Raw genomic sequence first — 23,847 nt, 5'->3', positions numbered from 1 at the left:
AAAAATCTGTTGCATTGAAAAAAATGTTGATTTACTAAAAGCAATTAAGAAACTTCATAATTTATCACACCAGTTTAGTGTCATAATCTGTACCTGACCTATGTCTGCGGCCGGGATTAGAGTAACTCGGATTACCTATATCACACACTGCTCAAGAATTGTTAATCTGTTGCAGTCTTTGCCACCCTATGAAAATTACTTTATTAAAAACACAATATTGGGTATAAAACTGTAGGGTCCATTATCCACACACATTTTTGTAGTTCTTTGCTCTTAGCTGGCTATTCATTATGATGCGAGGGAGAAGACTGAGCGAAGACCCAGTGACCCGGGCTATATCGAGGCGGGACCGCGCTGCAAACCTCACACCGATTGCAAGAGAGAGTGACGCGAAAGGGGGCATCTCTTGCGAAACTCTTCTCTCTTCTCCCGCGCGCAGTAGACCTCTCGCTCTCTCTCCGAGACAGGACTAATGGCAGGTTTCCACTGAGCCAGAGTGCCCCGGATAGAGACGAGGCGTTTACACAGAGCATTTATGACAATATCTTATTCTGTCTCCGGCATTGGACTTGGGAGTGGGAGACCGGTCAGTATAATGGTTTGGAGCAAGCAACTGATTTCAACAGGTTAGCGTTTAAGTGTAACATGTTAGCTTGAGTGCTGTGGAGGTTGAGAGATGTCAGCGCAAGGAATACTAAACAGCGTTTTCTCCTGCTCATCCCCGGCCGCCAAAGCCCTGTCCAAAAGGCGCTTGCGGCAGACCCGTAGCCTTGATCCTTCCATCATTAGAAATTACGGCGCCGAGGATCTGGACACATTGAAGTCACCTGGGCACCTCTCGGCCGGGCTCGCGCTCCCCTCGTCCGAATGCTTGGATACGCCAAAGCTGGAGCATTACCTTAAAACACCGGCGTTGACTTACTCCTCACCTTCGTTCTCAAGTCCTTCCACGCCACAGAATACTTCCCCATCCTCCAATTTCCACTTCGATTTTGACTTCAAATGCGCGAAACGGAATACTGCATGGGATTTACCATTCCTCGCCAGGAGTCCTAGCATCACCCCTGCCAGCAGCACAAGCACCATCTTTTCCCCTAGGAGATGGCTCCAAAGGAAGTCCCAGGCGCCAAGTTCGCAAGCATACGTGGTGTGGAAATCCGAGGTAATGTTTTACACTGTTGTTGCAGAAATTGGGTAAATTGCATCTGTCGAATGACAGCTGTCACTGGTGATTTAATTAGTACTGTTGGTTTCTCCTCTTACAAGCCTAAAAACTTGCTTCTTCCTCTTGAAACACCGCGCATCCCACAAGAAAACAAATACTGTTATGGCTGTGAAAGTAATAGGGCTGCTTATGTTATGACTGTTAGTGGGTGTTCTAGTGAGAGAGACAGAGTGGCCATGACGTCTTTCAGCTTTCATAAATAAATCAATATTATAACATACAGGAGGGTTAGCGAAGGTTCACTCTCTGCCACCGTCCGTGTCCTCGTTACTTTAAAGTTAGAGGGGCCTCGCGTTTTCCCCAACTTCATCAGTGTTTCCTGCCTCTATGCTTTTTGAAATTAAACGCTTGCATACAAACGTCACGACGCACTCAGGTGCCTTTCTCGAAGAACCCACCAACGCTACAATACCTCCTGTTGATCATTCTTTAATCAGTGATGTTGCAGTAGTGTGAACAGTGAGTAACCTATGTCCTGATTAGGGGTGTGCAAAAATATAGTTTTTTTTAAATGAGGCTAATAGTTTTTTCTTTTATGAATTCATCCGATTCAATATCGATCTGTAAAATGTATGTCTCGGACTGTTCCGGTTTGTAGTTACAGCCAATTTTATGCAATGTCCATTGCCCCATGTTACATTAAACCTGTTGAGATGCTTTGGCACATATATTTAAGTTAAAGTAACCTGATCATTGCAACACATGACATTTGACTTTTAACTTTTTATTTTAGTTTTATCTATTCTTTTCAGTCAAATACTTGAATCGTTTTTTGTGCTTTTTAAGAAGGAACTATGTGTGCCTCAAATACAAGATGTTGGTATTCAAGAATTTTCTTTAGTGGTTTTCACTATTAGTTTCCAATGACATTGCATTTGTAAATTTTTAGAGCTTTTTAAACAATTATCCAAATATGGAATGCTGCTATATAGTTTGTCATATCTCATTACTATCAAATCATAATTGAATTGAATGGGATTTAATCAAATCGTTACCTTGTGAATTGTAATCAAATCAAATCGGGGCCTTTGTGCCAATAGCCAGCCTTAGTCCTGATAAGTGTTTCGGTTTGTTGAGGCAGATAATGCTGTGGTGATAACGACTCAGAGATAGTGTAACAGCTGTGAGGATGTGGTATTTGTGTGTGAGTCCGGTGCTGATAATGTGAGTGTGTCAGAGTGATGTTGTTGTAAAAGCGGAACTGGAATAGTGGTGTTTTTCTCTGATTGTCAGGTGAGAGTGTTTAGGAGAGGAGCAAGAGCGGTTTGAAGAGGTGCAAAGGGAGTGTGAATGAAGTAGGGCCTTGCAGCAGCCGGCTGATAATGAAATCCTTACGAAAACATACTTCAGGCTTATTTTTAGCAAAGGGGCTTTAATGGCCAAATATTTGGCCGCCCTCCACATGCTCTGGTTGAGTGGTATAAACCCTTTTTTCCCTTTTTCTCTCCTTCTCTCCGCCTCCATTTTACCGGCTGTCTCTCACCATGCAAGGAAAGAGGAGGAGAGTGTGAGATGAAGATAGGGCTTTGTTAAATGATGCATCTGAAGTGGAGAGAAGGGAAGTACAAGGGAACGGATGACACAGAGGGGGAAAGAGAGAGAGAGAGAGAGAGAGAGAGAGAGAGAAAAACAAAGACAGACAGATAGAGGCAGACAGACAGACAGAAAGAGATTCCAAAGAGTTCTCACGCTTTTGGAGACCTTGAGAGTCAGCAGTCAATGTTTTTGTTTCTGGAGAGCGAAGTGGTGAAATGGCCTGTGTGTCACTGGGGAGTTGAGTGTGTGTGCGCGCACATTTGTATGTGTGTGAGAGAGACAGGGGGGGGGAGAGAAAGAGAGACATGAACAGCGGCAGGCTGCAATGTGAGTTTTAGCTCCTCATTTCAGAGTTTCAGACTTCATGTTTCCTCCTATTCAGGCCTGCTAGAGTATCACCTCTACCACTCACACATTCACACAGGCTGGCTAACATCAGGTAGCGGGATGTGAGACATAGATATTGAGGAAAAGGGATATATCCCTCACAGTTGTGATACTGATTTTAATGATCAAAATTAAAGATTCCATTTTTTACACACTTATATTTCTTCGAGAATGTGCTCCCACCACACAATTTCACACATGTAGACGTGGTATATTGAAATTAAGTCTAGTAGTAGCTAAAATCCTATAATAAGCTATCGCAAGATTTCCTCTCATCATAAGGTATTAAATGATTGTAATGAATAACAGCTGTCAGTAAAGGGCAGTGGGGAACATCAGGTGAGGAGAGTGACTAATAGACATGTTGCTGTTAACCAAAACTATGTTAAAAGGATCTGGATTTGCTCTAAGTGTTATACAGTATCTCTTAGGGAAAAACAAGAGCATACAGTACATAGTACCTCAGTAGTGTGAAGTGCTATAACAATTAGTTTAGTCACTAAAGGCCCTGAACCTTTTAATTAGGCTAAAACGATTGTATCCTAATTACTTATCAAACTGCTCCTGTTGTAGGATTGATTGATTGAATACTGTCTGGTGAAATTGGGGTTGCAGTGTCAGACTCTCCATGGCCCTTTTGAAACTCCGCCAAAAAAGATTGCAACATGCGTGATTTAGACTTGTCCTATAATGCTATCAATAGCATGTGTCACACATGGACATGGGATACTACAATGGTAGAATTTGGCACATCCTTCTATATACATTTTTGTGTGCGCGTTGAGCTTAGACATACCAAGGCTGAAGTTAGCCAGCTATTGTTTTCTATCTACTAAGTTCAAGGCTCTGTCGGCAAAACAGTTCAAATTTTTCTTATGACGATGTTCTGAAGTTTGTGTTCCATTTAGCTTATCATTTTGATTTTCACAAGTTTATTTCCATGTTTAGGCAGTATGTGGGTTATTAATGTCTAGCCTTTATAGCTCTCAGTGGGTATAAGAACAGTATGTCACAGAACACAGTATATAGGAATAACCTCTCCACTAGGTAAATCTTTGTTAGTATGACAGAATTGCTTTGGTAAGGTTAGTTATTGTCACTGCAAGGGCTTACATTTTCCCTTAATACTGCCAGAGAGGTAACACGGCGTAGACACTAAGTAGCACTAGCTCACATACCCTCATGTCCACTTCTGGTGCGGTTAAACACATGGCACTGCTCAAAGAGGGCAGCCATCTTCTCCCATTGTGTTTTGGGTTGACAGCTGAGTGGCCCACTCCATCACTGTCAACAGACAAAAAAGAAGGAACCAGGAAACAGAACTGGTTTTCTGGTCGCTCATGCACACAAACAAAAACGAGTGGCCACTCTGTCGCCTTCTGTGTGGCACACATGGGATTTCTAAGAGGCTGGTTATGTTAATTTCCCCAATGACTTAAGGTGATCTTTGCATAGTAATGACGGGCCACACACAGCCAATGATTGATGCTCCTTTGCAAGTACAACACATCTTTTGTATGAGACAACAGCTGGCACCACTACATATATTCTGTTCACCTCTCCATGTAATGTCCCATTTCTCATATGCATTGCAAAGCTGCCTGCCTGCCTGAGAGTTCAGCAGGGGAGGATGTGTGTGCCAGTACCTGTGTTCCTCTCTTCCTAGTCCTTTGGCTATTACCTCATCTGCTCCTCTCTCTACCACTTCCAGGTTGGTGAATCTTTCTGCATCTACTCTTTGCCACTTCCTGTTTCGTAAGCGAAGCTCCCCTTCCATCTTCCTCTTCTTTCCTTCCTCTACCCCCATGTCAGGGGAAGTGGAAAACCAGCGAGTGTGGAAACATCGTTACTTAACAGGTTCAGACACACGGCTTCACCACACATGGAAGGCAACAGCATGTAAATAGAGGGCAGTTTTGATATATGTGGCCTGCTTGGTCATACAACACGCAGGAGGACACCAAACAAAAACACACGATAAAACTTCTCCACATTCTGCAAGTCCGCCGCTGACATCAGCAGCTGTTGCTGAAACACAAGTCACATTTTATTTGCTTTTTCTCAGCAATGCTGTGCGGCTGTGCGTCTACACACGGCGTCCTGTAAACTTTCCTTCGTTTTATAGCCTGCTGCATTTTAGTCACTCGTTGCATCGTTATGACTAATTACTTTATGCTGCGCTTAAGGAGCCTGTATGTGGGATGTAGCCTCAGGCAACAAAGGTTTAAAGGCTCGGCATTCATGTGTGTGCACGTACACACGCACGCACACGCACACACACACACACACGCGCACGCACGCACACACACACGCACGCACACACACGCAGACACACACATACACACATACACACATACACACAGTCACGCACACATACACACACACACACATGCACGCACATACACACATTCACGCACGCACACACACACACACACACACACACGCATACACACATACACACACACACACGCACACACACATACACACACACACACACACACATACACACACACACACACACACACGCACACACACACACACACAGTATCAGCAGCACTTAGGCTCCAGCACTGGTTTACATTTTTCTCCCGACAGCTTTATTTGTTGTAATTGAAAGTGGGTTTGTTTCCTGGAACAAAATGTTGATATTCCTGTCTATTTGGGAGGCTCTTTCTCTCTTTCTCTCTCTCTCTTTCTCTCTCTCTCACTCTCTCTCTCTCTCTCTCTCTCTCTCTTTGTGTAGGGTGAACAGACAGGGCATATCACCTCTTAGTTTAAACAGAGTTTGCGGAGTTAAGTAAATACTGCAAGTCTTGGTGAAACTTTATTGCACATTTGTGCTCATGCTTCGGGACCCTTCCAGAATAAGCGGTGTTCAGTTTGCTAGCTTTTTTTATGACACGCTGGTGTCTCTTCCCAGGTGTCATCTCATTCTGTAAACGAGACTGATTCATGAATCATGATTCCTCTGAGAGCAGTTCTTTGTTTGTTCTCCCTGCAGCAGGATGTGGTTTGCCAGTGTGGTCATGGAGATTTCTTTAACGGAAATGATGGATTTGTGGATGAATGAATTCCAGTAAGTTTGTTGATGAATAATTTCGGACATGCCAGACAAATGTATTGGATTCCCTTTCATGTTATTGTGGCCGAGTACAATATAAAATGTTTGATTGATAGGATCAAGTAAAACTACCTTTGGTAAAGACAAATCTGACATCTGTAGCTCACAGGAACAAGTGTTCTTCATGTCACTATTGTACTATGTGCACTTAGCACTTATTTCAACTTAAGTGTGCTTATGCCTGCTTCCATGGTCATTTCTACAAGTTATATATATTATTTTACATGTGTACTTTACTTTCTACCATACATTTCACATACCTCTCTGATGATGATCCCTATCCCTATAAACCTATTTGAATATATATATATATAATATATATATATATATATATATATATATATATATATATATATAATACATCCCTATACAATATTTGACATTGAGACAGATATATGGAAACATGTAATCACTTCAATTAAATATGGAACCAATTACAATAAGCAACACTTTTGTGTTCTTACTGAACAAAGATAAAGACACTGACAGTCTCAGCCCAGTGTCACCAAAGTAACTCTCTCAGTTGTAGCCCCACTAGCAATGAGGACCTTAGGTTAAGACCTGCAGTCAGAGGAATGGAGGGGTTTAAATGAGTGAGAGGATCCAAAGAGTTTGTACTTAACATTTCAGTAACACGTCCTCGAGTGGTCAAAGTGTTTAAAGACTTCCTTTGTTCAGGAGCAAAGCAGTGCAGGCCAGAGTTCAAAGGTGAAAGTGATCCAGAAGAACACAAGTATTGCTCCACAGTATGGGCACTGCTAGGTCAGCATGCATACCTCCTCTTTAGCACCCCACTCAGTGGTCAGACCACAGTCATATTGCCAAGTCCCAATCTTAGATGTCGTATGATATATGTATGTTTTTTTTTTATAATTCAAGGTTTTATCATAATATCTCAGCTTTTTCATCTTTCAGTCTCCATATTGCAGGTTTTTGTTCTTGAATTTCCTGGGTCTGGTTTTTATGGAGCTATGGAATGTTACAGCTGTAAGGGGTTGCCTAAAAAGTACTCACAGCTGGTAAAGTTTCATTCAAATTCCGGGCAAATAGCGTGCCTTCTTTTTGTGAAATACTCAGAATGCAGAACCCTTAACACAAAAAATATATCATATAATACATTGGTATTGGGTTTTTGGGTGGCTTTGTGTTTGCGCTTTTGTGTGTGTGTGTGTGTCTGTGTGTGTGTGTGTGTGTGTGTGTGTGTGTGTGTGTGTGTGTGTGTGTGTGTGTGTTTCTGTGTGTATCATCACTCCACTATTCCTTTTTAACCAGAAGCAAGCTGGGTAAATTTACTGCTGTTAAGCCCTGCAAATGTATCATCGTTGACATCGCACACCTGTTCCAATTCAGAACAAGCACTAACTGCATGCTCCCCATCCTCCCTGCAAGAGTCTTAAGGTTCAAGGTGGAGTTTCAACTGCAGTGGACCTTAGCAGAGTAATGTGCACCCAGCGTTTGGGATTCCTCGTATGCTACTTCGCTCCTAGCTTCAACAAAAAGTAATAGCAGCCAGCAATGACTTAACTGTGGCTAGGCTACTTCATTTCATACTTATTGTTTTATACTGGCCAAAGGAAAGGTCGCAATCTACATAAACCATGATCCTTTATGTTGTATGAACTTACAGGCAGCGGATATCAACTGGAAGTCTTTAAATTGTTATTTAATTAAATGATGTATAGGGCAACTTTGTCTCACAATTTTCTTTCAATAAAGTCAATTTATTTTATTTTGATGACACGAGATTAATGCTATTATTTAATGTACTAATGATTTTCAAATAGTTTAGTGATTTTTTTAATCATTTCTGGGTTCACTATATATGCAAAATTAGCACAAAATGATTAGTATTCCTGGTGCTGAGCTCCTTAGCTGAGCTTTAGAAGTTTACGTCATTATGTTATCAGCAAATTATTTATATTTTATTACATATATAGCCATGATCAGTTCGAACAATGTTCAACTCAGTGTCAGTACTGAAACTATGTGTTTTTATTGGTGTTATCGTTGTGCTTACTGGATGTGGCTTAATGATATTAAATGTGTCCGATCAGCACCAGGGATTGAGAACAAGGTTTATGTGTCTCACAGGGCATTGTGATAAATCCCTACTTTGTCCCTGCTTTGCAGCTATTGGGTGCAGCAGTAACCTTGGATAGAGTTGCTTCACAAAGCATGTAAGAGTTACAGGAATTGTTGATCAATTACATCCTCTTTTTTGTGAGCCTGAATGGTTAATGTAATGACAATGTATGGTTAATGAAAAAAATGCCCTTCTGGTGGGGTAACTACTGGTGGGGTAACTACTGTTCCCGTGGGGTAACTACTGTTTTGGTGGTTCTGGCCACCGACAGCGTTACAAAGTTGGCTGGGATCTCTGCATCTCAAAACTTGAAGTTCATAACATTGTCAGTCATGCGTAATAGTACCAGTCGAGAAGTAAAGACAAACTATACAATGTCATTGTGCAGAAGCCTTCATAACCAAAATAGTTGACCAAAAATCTCACCACACTACCTCACATATTAGCCAACCATTCTCATCTTTGAGCATATTACAAACAATAACATCTAAACAAAAATTAAGCTGATATATGCACAAATGACTGATGTGACCCCAATGACATGATGCTAATCTTAGACCTAGGATTGACATTTCTAACAACCTCATAGAACCGCCTGGGATTACGAACTCAGATTAGAGTAAGAGAATAAAATGGGATACCAATCCTGCTCACCTACGGGCATCAAAACATCTTGCCACAACAGGCTTCTTCAGAACCACTTGCTCACTTTTTCATCAGCCTCAGACAACTCCTTTTAAGGTCCTTTGTGTGACCGTCCTTGAAAACCAGAATCCAACAGAAGTATTGTGGTTGATTTCGCTACAAAGCCTCGAACACCTATCTCCACTGGTCTTGTGTGTGCTTGCCAACATCTTCACAGTCACATCTTTAATGGGAGTTGTTAACTCAATAAAGTAAACAATGCGTTTGCACTCAGAATACAACACCAAGTCTGGTCTATGTAGTCCCAACAATACACTGTGGAACTTGGATCAGCCAGCAATCTCTAATCTGGTACTCTGCCCCATTTGCCAGTATTATTTGGACATACTCCTTCAACACACCAAAAAAAACTATAATTCCTATAAATTCTACAATCCCTGTCAATAACTGGCAAAGAGTAAGTGTCAACTTGTTTATTCTACAACAAACACGCTTATGATTTAAAAACAGACAGACAAACAGAATATGAGCCAGCAACACCCATACTTAATTTGTAGCGTCCCTCTTCACCCACCCACTGACTGAGTTCTGCGGAGTTGGGAGGACATCATAAGTGTCTCCAATAATGAATTTAATGCGGTTAGCATCCATAGCTCACAGTTCTGTCCAGCTGTTCATCCTCTTTTCTCAACAGTATGCCAGTTCATCCATTGCCCTTGCTTCGTCTGAGAAGCCGCTGCTGCTCGTGTAATTTCCTCTTCTTGCTCGCAAACAAACCTTGTTACCAGCTGCCTCCTCTCCAGCAATGTAGCCTTCCACTCTGTACTTGCCCAATGATATCCCTATGCTGTAATGCACCTTGCATGTTGCATTTCTTCCCTGTTTTTACTGATGGAACCGTGTTCTTCACTGCTGGATGACTGTGACAAAGTTATCTCCAGACTAGTCTTAGCACATTTGAACTCCATCAAGCTGGTCATTGGTAACTCCAAAATTCCTTTTCCATACAGTGCTACTGTAATTAGACAGTGTGGCACCTCAAGCCATTTCCTACCTGCCTTATTCATGATTCTCTCCAATATCTCCACCTCTGAGATAGTAACTTCATACACAAAGGCCACATGGCGAAAGCCCAAACTGCAAGCACACAGAGAAGGCACACACCTGTCTATATAGGGTCTCACAGTTGATGGTGTACATCAGAGTGAAAACCAAGCCATGGAGTCGAGAGAATTGTCCATTAACCTGCGTGACAGGATTGTGTCAAGACACAGAAGCCTCCATCATTCTCAAATGGAAGAGATTTTGTTAAACCCCGTCCTGTTTCTAGTTTGTTTTCCTTGTGTGGTCATGTGTACGGTTTTGTGTTTGTTTAACTTTGTCTCCTCGTGTCACTCCTCACGCCCTGCCGTTCTGTGTGCCCAAACCAAATTAGGATGCAAACAATGGTAGCGATGAGAAATCACACCTCCCACACTCTCACACTCAAGCTTAAGGACACGGCGTATCTCTTATGAAAAGGTTTGTCAAATCCAACTTCCTTATATTGGAACCAATACATTGAATGGGCTGTGCATTCAGTGGGCCTTCAATTACACTTTAAAAAAAACAATCTTGAATAACCTATACCCTAACAAAGAAACCAAAGAAACAGCCTCAAACTAAACAAGAACATTATTAAAACAATGGCACTCTGTGATGAGATGAATTCTGTACATTGTTTGGTCAACAGTGGGCCTTCAAATTTTCACAACTCCTGCATCATAATTTATTATGAGCATGCATTGACATTGACTAATGTAGTCGGGGATTCAGAGAATACCCTGACAGACCAGCACTGGTCAGCAGCAAAATGAGAACGGTTCCAGTGAACTGACCCGTTACCCGTGTTCCTGTTTACAGCATCTATGGTCCCATTATATCCATGGTTATATAAAACAAACCCAGAATGTGATTACGTGCATAGGCCTGCAGTACGAGCAGAGAAGGCCTTGATCGATAACATTTCTGAAAGATTATGCCTGCCTTGTAGAAATAGAACAGTCTGATTAGCGGATCACACTGATGTGTCTGTCAATCAAAATTAGATTTTCTATTCCCCCACACTACTGTTCTATTCCCCAACACTACTGTTCTATTCCCCCACACTACTGTTCTATTCCCCCACACTACTGTTCTATTCCCCCACACTACTGTTCTATTCCCCCACACTACTGTTCTATTCCCCCACACTATTGTTCTATTCCCCCACACTACTGAGGACTGAAGTAAAAAGAGCCTCTCAAGCATTTCAACCCATGGCAGAGGGGGTCTATGCAATCCAGTTTAGTCTCTACATTTGTAATGAATAATACAAATATGAAGTTGCAGGTTTATTGAAGAAGGGAATGTGAAACTGTAATGAACTTTGAACTTGTTACTGATTCTGATCTCGCTGTAGGACTCTCACTTTCCTCTTGTCAATTTCCAAAATTCGATGAATTTCAGAAATGTCCGAATGCATAGGCAACAAATTAGGCTATTTAGAGTTTCTTATTATCCTAAATCTGACCTGGGTACACACAGACATAACATAACCCAACAAAAAAAACAAAAGACCATTTTCTCAACCATTTTGTTTTCGAATGGCTTACAGTGACTTACAATGAAATTCAAGAGCTATAGGATGCGCACTGCTTCTCAATGTCATTTCCTTCATCAGACCCCTAATGAAATGGAAGGGAGGGGGTGATTTCACTAATCTTCTCTTTTCTTCATCAGACACCTAATGAAGTGTAAGGGTGGGGGTGATTTCACTAACCTACTCTTTTCCAAAACCGGGCTCTTTTGGATCCTCAGCCAGCCAAATTGATACGTTTCTATGTTTATGTCATCGTTCGTTTATTGAAAAAACCTCTTTTTCGAGTTCCAACCAAGTTCTGACAGGCGCTGTGCCGTCACTGTAGGCGGGCCTGGCGTCGTGTCAGTACCTGTAGGTGTCACTCACTCTGGTTGTAAAATAACATACATGTAGACTGTCAAAAAATACAAGTATAACGAATTTCTAATAGCTTTTTTGTACAATATATACATTTTGCCATGATATCACGATCAGCCTAATTGGCGTGTGAAATACTACATGTTCTCTTAAAAAAACGTGAAAAGTGAAAAGTCCCCTTTTGGAGAAGTGTTCCTAAAGTGTCAGTAACCGGCTGGTACTCCCTGACTAATAGACTGGGGCTCTGCTCCGCAGAATAAATCACTGCATCAAAGGGGGCCTGTGGTGACCCTTAACCTTCTCAGGATTTGATGGCACGGTCTTGGCTGTTAGACACAGAGGTCAAGTGAAGAGTGGCCATATGTTTCATGTATTTGGCAGCCGGCAGGGCCGCGAGTGGAAATATCAGAGATTCTCGAGCACAGTGTCCTGGAAGCACAGCTGGAGAAGAACTAAGCCATAGAAATATAGAATGCACTCCAGGCCATCTCACTTGAACTCTTGTTATTGGGGTGAATTATAGAAAATCTTGCAACGCTCATATGATTCTGTAGGAACATTTTAATGCTGAGCAGTTCTTGTGTTTATTATTGTTATTGTATAGCCTATTTCAACAATCTCTACAGGGATACGGCATGGGGGTGCAAGCACAAGGCTGCTGATTATTGTAGAACGTTCATATGAAGGAAATGTGGTATCAGTTCTACAGAGATATCAATCTTTAAACGAAATGTATAAAGATGAAATAGTGTAGGAGAGCAAACCATGGTTTTCAGTTGTTTTGGAATGGTATCCACTTTGGGAGAGCTGTTTGGCAGAATTTGTCAGAAAAGAATCAGCCTGCATTTTTTGGAATTTTTTTATGATGGCTAACATAGCTAGTTATCCTTAGAAAGAAGATCTATTCTCAAAGAGAGATACACTCTGTTTCCCATCAGTGCATCACCTCATCCTTGCCCCACACATATGCACACACACACACACACACACATATGCACACACACACACACACACACACACACACACACACACACACACACACACACACACACACACACACACACACACACACACACACACACACACACACACACACACACACACACACACACACACGCACACACACCTACTTTGAAGATGCATTAGGGTGTTAGAGAGCAGACATCTTTGGAATGTAACAAAGGCAAGATTATGGTGTCTGGAATAATGTTGTCTGCATGAGTTCAGTGCATTTTCTTCCAAGACCATGGCTTGTTATTTGATATAAAAAAGCATACCCAAACAGAAAGAACTTGTCTTGCTTTTGAAGCAGTTCTTAATTAGTCCTAATGTTAATTTCTGACATTTAACGGCTGACATTTAACGACACAGTTCACCCAACGGGCACACAGGTTTCATCTCTCACGTGTACTCTCACACACAGTACAGGCCGGACTGTTCTGCGGTGTCCGTTTAACACTGTTCCCTAAAGTTTCAAAAGAAATAACCATGCCAAGTTCATTTTTATGGCCATTTACCGGTTAGTTCTTAAGTTACCGTGGACTACAGGCAAGATCTTATTCTTTCTGTGAACAGGCACTTACAGCATTTGTGATAAAAAAAACGACTGCATATTATGTCTTTCTCTTCTGTGTTTTTGTACAGGACTGTACTGGCCATAGTCTTAGCCAGTGTCTGTACACATTTCATCATTATGTCATGAATGCATTATTGTTTACTTCAGAAATGTAGAATACCCACAACGGGCATTCTGATTCACAACATTCTTTCCAAACACAGAACAGGAAATAATCGAGTCATTGGGATTTGGGACATTAAGGATGCATTTGCTCCCATATCTTTGATTATTCTATGACCATTAGAATAATTAAAAGAAAACAGCATATTCATGGGCTTATTACACTGAATGATATCCAAAGTATCTTTGTGTAGCCCTGTTAAGTATGAAGCCATGAACTCGGAAGTACAGTGCATGTTATCATTCTTGTTATTCTTTCTCTGTGGTTTATTTCAGTGTACTTCCTATGAACTGTACATTTTGGCTTACAGTAATGTCTTGTTGAATCGTCTTGTTTTGAAAAGTAAAGTCGTTTTGAACGGCCTCCCTCTGATTTGTTGACTTGAACCTGTACGCCGTGAAGAAAGTAGCTTTTAAAGAGGAGCTTCAGGGGACCACCCTTGGTGCACTTCTTACCCTCTTTGAAGCTTTAAGATGAAAATATTCGACTCTTTGAGTTTACCTTTGTGTGTGTTTGCAGTTGACCTTTTCTCAATGTAAAGGTCATTGTATATAGACTATGTCTAACACTTCCCAAACTCTAAATATACACTTCTGTTGTTAAATATAGTATATATGTTACAATCTCTCGTGCTGCCTTCTACCTCTGAAAATAGACTCTGGTACTGAAACATTCAGCCTTTTGTGCTTTTATTTGATGTGGTTGCAATCATTCAGCTTGACTAAAACCTCACAAGAAATAGAGTTGACTTTAGGTCAGGGACTTAAGAGTAGATCAGTGAGACTTGGTCAAGCCATATTATACAGTATATGAAAGTAAAGTCAAAAAAAAAAGTGAAAAGCTAAACTTCTCCTGGAGATGATGCGGTGAATACCTCAATGGTCCAGAATCAATCTCTACATCTTCATCAAAAGCCACAATGCCCCTCAGGAACTATATGTACACAACTTATTGAAATACGACGTATTAAAATGACATTAGGCTAGTTATAGGCCAGATTTGGAGGCAACTGTCCTCTTTAATGATGTGATGATGAGAGACCCAGAGCTCCGGCTCACCTGCTCATGTGTGGTGAGTAACGGAGGAGAGGGCAGGAGCGTTCGCACAGACCTCCGCTCTGCTCCGCGGCCTCGGTCGGATTCATTTCCTGCCTGCCTACCTCCGCACACCCCCGAGGAGAGAGCCAGAGAAGGAAAAAGGAGAGGAAGAGAAGGAGTAGAGAGAAGAAAAATGACATTACATTTTTTATTTCTTTTTTTTGTCTTGCTATTTTTGAAGTTCAGCTTGGGACAACAGTCCTCCCGATTTAGATGGAATTGTGTGATCTGTAAACTCAAAACAGCCTGAAGGAAAGAGTCCAGACTGATTGATTGTATTTGTATTCCAGTACAGTAATATATCTGAAATGTAGGTCACTGTGGCGTATTTACTCTCAGTGGTTTGCACCGTAACCGAATCTAAATGACTTCTCTTCTCCTGTAGAGATAACCCCATTCCCAAGTATTATTATTTTGAACAGAGATGCAGGATTGTTTTTCTTCATTCAAGAACCTGTTCTTCGGTTACACAGAGCTTCTGGTTACACATCGATCTAAACAGCTGTACGCCGTGTTGAAATAATACGGCAGTAACTTTTAACCTGAATTTCGTGCCAAACAGGAACACTTCTTCCAGTGCTGGAAGCCGTTTATGATCTACTGGGGTTGTAGAGTGTTGGAGGTCTGACAGGCCCCACAGTCCATTGAAGTCGGCCCCAGAGTGCAGCCCATCAGCAGAGCTGATTTGTGGATGTTGTTGCAGAACATGAGGTATGACAGCTAGTTTCCGTTCACATGCTGGTCCATGCAAGCCCTCTCACTGTGAGAGAAGAATATTTTTTTGGAAAGGCAATCATCACACTCCTTATTTTTTGATACTATCAGGTTTCAGGATTTATTTGTGAAATTCATTTGCGGAACTTCTGCTGCAATGGATTGAGTTTCGTGCCTACCCCTTCTCCCTGCTTCTCTAGATCTGCAGGATACCAAACTTTATTATTCTCTCTGGTCATCTTTTCAGCACGTATCGACAAGCCTTTGTCGTATTCATAACCAAAAATTATACTATTTCCGCAAGAGGACTAACTTTACTTATGAACTGATAACACACTGCTCTTATCAGCCAGTGTATTCCTTTATGGATAAGTATCCACATTTAAAGAAAGATAGTTAGACGATCGAAATTGGTTATTATTCTGTGAAGTTTGTTATAGAATATTCCTAACTCTATTTTGTTCTTTAGACTATGGATGTGGCTTTGGAAGTCAGTGCACAATGTTATTGTGGTATATAGAAGAAAAAATATGAATTCATATTCATGCAGACCCTGGTAATTGGGTCAATCTGTTTTTGACCAAAGGTGTTAGCCTTTACTCTGTACAATGTTACTGTGTGTGTGTGTGTGTGTGTGTGTGTGTTGTGGGAGGAAATCGGTTTGAATAGTTTTGAGGTTAGTTTGTAGATGCCTGAATGGCCATTACAGATGTGTGTGTGTGTGTGTGTGCACGGATGTGCACGTGCGTGTGTGGGTGTGAAATGTGTGACCGGTGAAAAGAGGCCCGGCATGAGTGGACAGGAATGCTAGACCTGCTGTGCCTTCGGGGAACAGGACACCCACTGCACTCACTCAGGCAGCTGCAGGGACAGCTATCTCCACCTCGCCTCTGTCAGAGGGCCCTCGTGTCAATGCCAGTGTGTACAAACACATCAGGTGATGTTTGAAGCCATTGAGATAACTTCAAAACTAATGCTGATGTTTTTAAGACTTGAAATAAAACAGACAAGACTGAAAGATTTTTGTCAGGCATTACCTTCAAGGTTAAGGAATGAAGAAACGATGTGTTTCACAGTGCACTTTTGATCTCAGACCTTCACATCTTCAGAATGCCATTAGGTAGAGGTTTGATGAAAATATGTATGGCAATGGACCTCACAGAGATACAACAGTTTGCTTTTTTTCCCAGTGTTCTCTACCCTTTGAAACATTCTTCTCTCTTCTCTTCTCCTCTTTTCTTGTCTTCCATTCTGTTCTTTAATGTGCTGGTTGCTGTCCACTTTCTTTCGCTCTGCTTCTGATAACCTTCATCGTCTTTTGCATATCATTTATTCTGCTGTCTAACTCTAATCAGTCTAACTCTCCCTGTGGAGTATTTCCTTTAAAGGACCTGTTTTTGAAGTATTCCTTTTAGACAATGTAGTCTCCATTTTGGTCCTATAATAACCATTTAATATCCACCTAGAGGACAGTGGAAAGACGGACAGGATCAATGCTAAAAGGGCATTATCACTTACCACTTTTTAGCACTTATTACTGAAGTTTGAATCTGTAAATGCTCCATTCCGATACTCCCAAAGAGCCAAGTCAGTCAATAACATCAAGGTTCTCGGGCATATTCAATGACAGTTAGGGGTGGGAATCTCTTGGCACCTCACGATTCGATTCGATTCCGATTCAGAGGTCAACGATTCGATTCTAAACCGATTCTCGATTCTGAACCGATTCTCGATTCTAAACCGATTATCGATTATCAATTCTAAACCGATAAAACGATTATCGATGCATCTCAATTTTTAAAACATTTGAGTTTGCTACTTAGAGTCTCAAATCACTTCCTACTTTGTGTTTGATAAATCAACAGATCTATTTTTTTATTAGAGAAAAAGTTTTTCCTTGTCACAATTATGACTTTCTATGAACAATGCAATAATTGATGCAGCTTGCATTTCAACACAAAATGAATGTGTAAAAAAAAAAAAAAAAAAAAAGAATATTAATTTAAAAAAAAAAAAAAAATTATTAAAAAAATCGATTATGAACTTTTCTGAATCGAGACAGAATCGTTCTAAAGAGAATCGAGAGAAATCGAAAAATCGATTTTTTTCCCCCACCCCTAATGACAGTGCTCTAAGAACATTTCAAGATACTAAGGCACAATACTGTGTACCTGGTGCTAGGGGTAGCACAAGTACCTCATTTTAGAAATCGAGTATCGTTTCCAGAAAATCTCAAAAGTACTCAAGGGGGGAGTTTGTGCAGGAGGTGTCTTGTGTCATTTGTGTCACCATTCTTCCTCTTGTTTACCAATGGCTCTAAGTAAAAACTGAGAGCTAGTGTAAAACTTGAAAGGCCTCTTGAGGGGTTACTACGTGGTGTAGGCAATAATTTCATGGAGACAGACAAGTTCTTCTCTACTCTCAACTCCATCCAAAACCTAATTTACCCTTGACTCCAAACAAAGCATTATGGGAAATGTAGCCAATACCAACAATGAACAATATTCAGAAACTGGTCCATTTTCAGTTCTTACACTAGCGTCACATGATTAATGAGATGTTAATGAAGAAACTCGAGAATTAATGTAGCTTCTCAAACTCCCAACCTGCTACTTCATTTTTCATGTATTTATGTATCAAATCAGCTCTTTGTGCTAATAGGGTCCCTTCAGATGCAGAGCTACCATTCTATCCACTACACAGGTTAATATACTCTAACAACTAAAGCTCTAGCTGTGCCTCTTATATCTATATTTTTTTCTTCTTATGTCTTCATACAACACTCTTGGAGTAGTTGCAGTTCGTTCAAAAGATTTGGAACGTGATGCACAATACATTTGTTCCCAATCAGACATGGGAAATAATCACTTTCTATGAACCCAAATCATCAGATGATATCTTGGAAGCTGGCAGATAGAACTTATTCGACTCCACTGAAACGATTTAATTTGCATCTCTTCTTGTCTCCGAACTGTAAGTCAAGGGTTGCGAGGGACTTTTATACTTTTTAGGGGTTGCCCAGCTCATTCTGGCAACAGTTAGCTGCTGATATATCAAGCCTAATAGATAGAGATTTTATTTTAACACCTGACTTGTTCATTCAGAATGACTTCTCCAACCTTTCATTGGCACTTTTTCAGAAGAACCTACTCCTTGCTGCTTTCACAGCAGCTAAGAAGCTGTGGGTAGTCACTGGAACCTCCCACATTGAAGTGTATAGACGTTTATGGGCTCTCGGTCTGCTTGATATTATTTCCATGGAGCTTTCAAACAGCTTGCATACAAGGAGCTAGCACTAGGGCTCTGGAGATGCTGCTTTTGATGAAGTTAAAGCATTTATTAACCACTGTTGACACCCTTACTGTCGACGACCTTTTTTAGTCACATCATTTCATTCTGGGATGTATTTATTTATGTATTTGTATAATATATACATATACATACACACAAACACACACACACACACACACATAAATATATTCATATGCATATATGTTTGTATGTATATTACTGTTTGCCAGATGTTTACCACAGGGTTTGTATGTGGGTGCACGGTAGGGATGTGGGATTGTTCCTGTGTTTTTGTATTTGGTTTCAGTGACTTCTGTATCCACAAAATAAAAATAATCGTTCACAAAAAAAAGAGCTGGTTGCCAACTCCACTCCTCTACTTTCCTCTTTTTAAATGGATTTACTCATCAGGTGACTGCCTAATGGGCTCCATTTGCAGTTGAAATGCTCACACTGTGCCTCCTGTGGTATTTTCAGCCCCCTCTCCATTTACACACGGACATTAGCCTCGTCCTAAGTGATACTCTAAGCTCCGTGGTGACTCTCCAAGTTCACACTTTGGTGGATAACTGAGCAGATATCTATGGTGCACTACTCCCTGAGGTCACCATAAGTTTACACATGGGTATTTGGACACTCTTGCAAGATGTTAAAACAGGCCGAGATGTGTTCTGTTTCTTTGCACTGTGATATGCTTTGTGCTGCTTGAAACTCCTCATTCATAGAGGACAGGGCCTTCCTCGGTGCTACTCAAAACACTTGGCCCCTATTCACAAAGCATTTAATCTTACCACTGAGTTCCTAAGTCAATTAGAACTAGCATTTATTTTTATTTAGCTTTGTTTTTAATACAGACATTAAGAGAAACAGAATAAAAAAGAAAGCCCAGGCCAGGCAGGGAAAGAAAACAATGAACAGGTAAGAATTTGCACTTGAGGCAAATGGAGGATTCCCTTTTATGTGCCTTTTGATCAACAGAATAGGGTACTTATTGGTTGTCAACACAGACAGACAGACCTGTGCCCTGTAATATTATCTCAGTGAGCACATCCTTCTGATAAAACTTTTAAAAAAGAGACTATTTATCCCATGTGCAAAAGCATAACTAGACAAATATGGTTGTCAGTGACAGTCAGTGGCGGTGCGTCAATACAGGGCGCAAGGGCGCCGCCCCTCCTAAAATTTTGAGATGAAAAAAAAAAAAAAAAAAGAAAAAAAACATTATATACCAAACAATTAAAATAGGAACTGTACTGTGTTACAAGTTACATGTGTGTGGGAGACCGTAAGCCCCTGCCAACAACCACTTAACCCTCCTATTATGTTCAAATTTTACCCACATCTATTATGCTTGGGGTCAATTTGACCCCAGCAATTTAAACCTCCAAAAAATTATTATAATTCTTTTTTTTTACCCAAGTTTATGTGTCAGGTACTTTAGGTTTGTTTGTTGACTACCTAAATAGCCCTTAAAAATAAAACAATATCCCCACCCACTCCCTTTATACATCCAGAATACATGTTACGCGACTATGGAGCAAAATTTTGCGCCCTGACCAATGACATCGTTTCTTATTTCAACGCGACTGGACTATTCGTCGAATCAGAGACCTTTATCATTCCCTCACATCCCATATACATCTCACGTATCTACGAGAGCAACATAGCTAGCAGAGACTTTGATTCTGTGAGTATGCCGACTGAAAACTTTCGAATCGACGATCAGATGTCGATAAGAAGAGACTGAAAGACATGGGACCCGAACGTCCGGATTTAAAAATGCAGCAGCAGAGCATCGACCACGGGAGGACGTACACCCGTAGCTTCTCCTCAAGCCTGTATGCTAACCGGAGCTGGTTAGCTGGTTGTTCAGTGAGTGATGCGTTTTTTTTGTTTTCCCTGCCTGTTGTTCCAAAGTCCTGGGACTGAAACAATCTGGACTGCAACGGGGATGAGGGATCTAAAGCACTTCAACGATAAATGTAAGAAGCACGAATCTTGCCGCAGCCATCTAACTAACAGCCTGAAGCTAAGCCTCTTTGGAAGACTGAGTATTGCAGAGCAGTTGGACGAAGGGTACCGAATTGGCATTCGAAAACATGTAGTATCATCCAGTGTTTCTGAATCTATTCAGCTCTAAACCTCTAGTATAATCCAGTATTTCTGAATCTATTCTGCTCTAAACTACTGGTATCATTCAGTCTTTCTCACTCTATTCTGCTCTAAACCTCTACACCCTGTGTTTTTTTTAATTTTTTTTATCTACTCTGTTTTAAACTTGTACACAATGTTTCTGAATCTAGTCTACTCTAAACCTCTACTACCCAATATTTAAACCTCTGGAACCCAACCCAATGTTTCTTAAACCATTCTGCTCTAAACCTCTCATGCCCAATTTTACAGTTTGTTGAGAGTTGTTAGTGGACAGTGTTGAGCACTGTGTTTTCATGAAATAAATATTTTGTTTTTTAATATATTCTACTCAAAACCTCTCTTGTGTTTTTGTTTTCTCATTGTGGAGTGCTATTTAAACCGCACTGCCCAACTGCGCCTATAGTCTATATATGTCTATGATTGCGCCCCCCAAAAAAATAAATCACCAGCCACCACTGGTGACAGTGTATTACATAGTGGTTGTCCATACGGGCATCAGAGAGAGAGAGATAGAAGCAGACGGTGAGAGAGAGACAGACAGTGAGAGAGAGACAGATGGTGAGAGAGAGACAGTGACAGTGAGAGAGACAGACAGTGAGAGAGAGACAGACGGTGAGAGAGAGACAGTGACAGTGAGAGATAGAAGCAGACGGTGAGAGAGAGACAGTGACAGTGAGAGAGAGACAGACAGTGAGAGACAGACAGTGACAGTGAGAGAGAGACAGACAGAGAGAGAGACAGTGACAGACAGTGAGAGAGAGACAGACAGTGAGAGAAACAGACAGGGACAGTGAGAGAGAGACAGACAGTGAGAGAGAGAGACAGTGAGAGACAGACAGTGACAGTGAGAGAGAGACAGACAGTGAGAGAGACAGTGACAGACAGTGAGAGAGAGACAGACAGTGAGAGAAACAGACAGGGACAGTGAGAGAGAGACAGACAGTGAGAGAGAGAGACAGTGAGAGAGAGACAGTATCAGTGAGAGTGACAGTGAGAGAGAGAGACAGTGAGAGAGAGACAGACAGTGAGACAGTGACAGACGGTGAGAGAGAGAAGCAGACGGTGAGAGAGAGACAGAGACAGTGAGAGAGAGAGAGACAGTGAGAGAGAGACAGACAGTGACAGTGAGAGAGATACAGACAGTGAGAGAGAGACAGACAGTGAGAGAGACAGACAGTGAGAGAGAGACAGTGAGGGAGAGACAGTGACAGTGAGAGAGACAGACGGTGAGAGAGAGACAGTGACAGTGAGAGAGACAGACAGTGAGAGAGAGATAGTGACAGAGAGAGAGAGAGACAGACGGTGAGAGAGAGACAGTGAGAGAGAGAGAGAGACAGACAGTGAGAGACAGACAGACGGTGAGAGAGAGACAGTGACAGAGCCCAGGCAAGACAGAGAGGAGATGAACAGGTAAGCATTTCAACTGTGACCTTTGGTGATATCTAGGATTCTATTCCTGCTTCAAATATTTATAAAATATGATTAATAGGATTCATAAATCATAAAAGGTTCATGTAGTGTCATAACACATTTAAATAAGTACACTTATAATGTACGATATGTATGTGCATCAAAAAACGTATTTTTTGTTGATTTATTTTAGAATCAGGAAGACATGGCGATTGGTTTTTCATATGGTACACATCAAAGGGTTATTTGGTCAGGTTGGTGTGGGACCACCAGGAAGGACAAACACCTCAGACATAGCAGGAGCTCCAGACTCTCTGCCAAGTTTATGTCCCCACCACTTTCCAAAGCAAACCTGCACCCTTGGGTATTCTCTTTGTTTGCCTGCCGCAAAGGAACAATAAAATAAATAAATATGACATAGGCTACAAATGAAATAATAACAGAAAATGCTACCCAGGAATATGCTACGCGAGTATCTTTGCACCTTTTTAAAAACACATCTGTATGATGACAGGTTTTTGTAGACAGGAGTTAGTTTAATTTTACAATAAAACATCACATTTAATTTGAGACGGTATGACAGGACAGACCCCATGTTGTTTCAGAAGTGCCATGGTCTCATGGACCTTGGAAATACATGTAAAGAAATGTAATGAGACTAGATTTGAACAGAAGACTGCAAATTCAGATTTCATACAGATCTATCAGGCAAGCATTTTGATTGGCTCTGCCCTCACTGACTGTCAGTGTCCTTGAAATCAAAGCTGAGCAAAATTTGGGGGTAATTTGGGGGAACTGAATATGTCTCTAAAAATAGATTTGGGTCTGTTCTGACCCTAATGCCTTTCAACAAATATCTCAAAGCAAGAAAACCAAAAGGGAAGGCAGCCCTAGGCAACTGTATGTGTGTGTGTGTGTGTGTGTGTGTGTGTGTGTGTGTGTGTGTGTGTGTGTGTGTGTTTAAGCCCCAGGCTGATAGACCACAAACCAGACCCCTCACCCTGCGCCATAGGAGAGACAGAGCAGATCAACAGAGAGCCTGACTATAAATAGACTGAACTTGAGGCTCAACTCAACCACCAGGAGTTTACACTACAGTGACTCTCTCAGTCTCTCTCTCTCTCTCTCTTTCTGTTTCTGTTCCACAATTAAACAGCTCAACAGCTTAATCAGTCAGTTTTGATACACAGCATACAGTTTACCTATCCTGTTGATCAAAAGGCACTTAAAAAGGAATGTTGAAAGAAAATGTAAATTTCATTCATCCTCCATTTGCCTGAAAATAGACGTGCTCAGATTAGAGCTTTGAAGAAACTAACTGAAGTGCTTTAATGCAAGTTTTAAGGCATTGGTTTCGCAACAACTGCAGTTACAATAATTGTAGTTCACTTCAGTATAATGAAAGCATGAATGTATCAGAATTGATGTGAAATTGGTTCATAAGGCAACGACAAACATACAAACAAAC

The 23,847-nt window shown here is 41.1% G+C and overlaps 1 protein-coding gene across 2 annotated transcripts in view; it reads left to right on the top strand.

Moving 5' to 3' along the window:
• The first annotated feature begins 409 nt into the window (after positions 1-409).
• LOC105902825 (rho GTPase-activating protein 6) overlaps positions 410-23,847 on the top strand; it is a 103,119-nt gene continuing 79,681 nt past the window's right edge. For both annotated transcript variants that reach the window (XM_031583105.2, XM_031583104.2), the window contains exon 1: positions 410-1,162. In XM_031583105.2, coding sequence (XP_031438965.1) covers positions 677-1,162 — 486 coding nt within the window. In that variant the 5' untranslated portion in view covers positions 410-676. The remainder of the gene's footprint in view (positions 1,163-23,847) is intronic.

The sequence above is a fragment of the Clupea harengus genome, chromosome 16, assembly GCF_900700415.2.
Source record: "Clupea harengus chromosome 16, Ch_v2.0.2, whole genome shotgun sequence".
Lineage (NCBI taxonomy): Eukaryota > Metazoa > Chordata > Actinopteri > Clupeiformes > Clupeidae > Clupea > Clupea harengus.
This window is presented reverse-complemented; position numbering and strand designations above follow the sequence as displayed.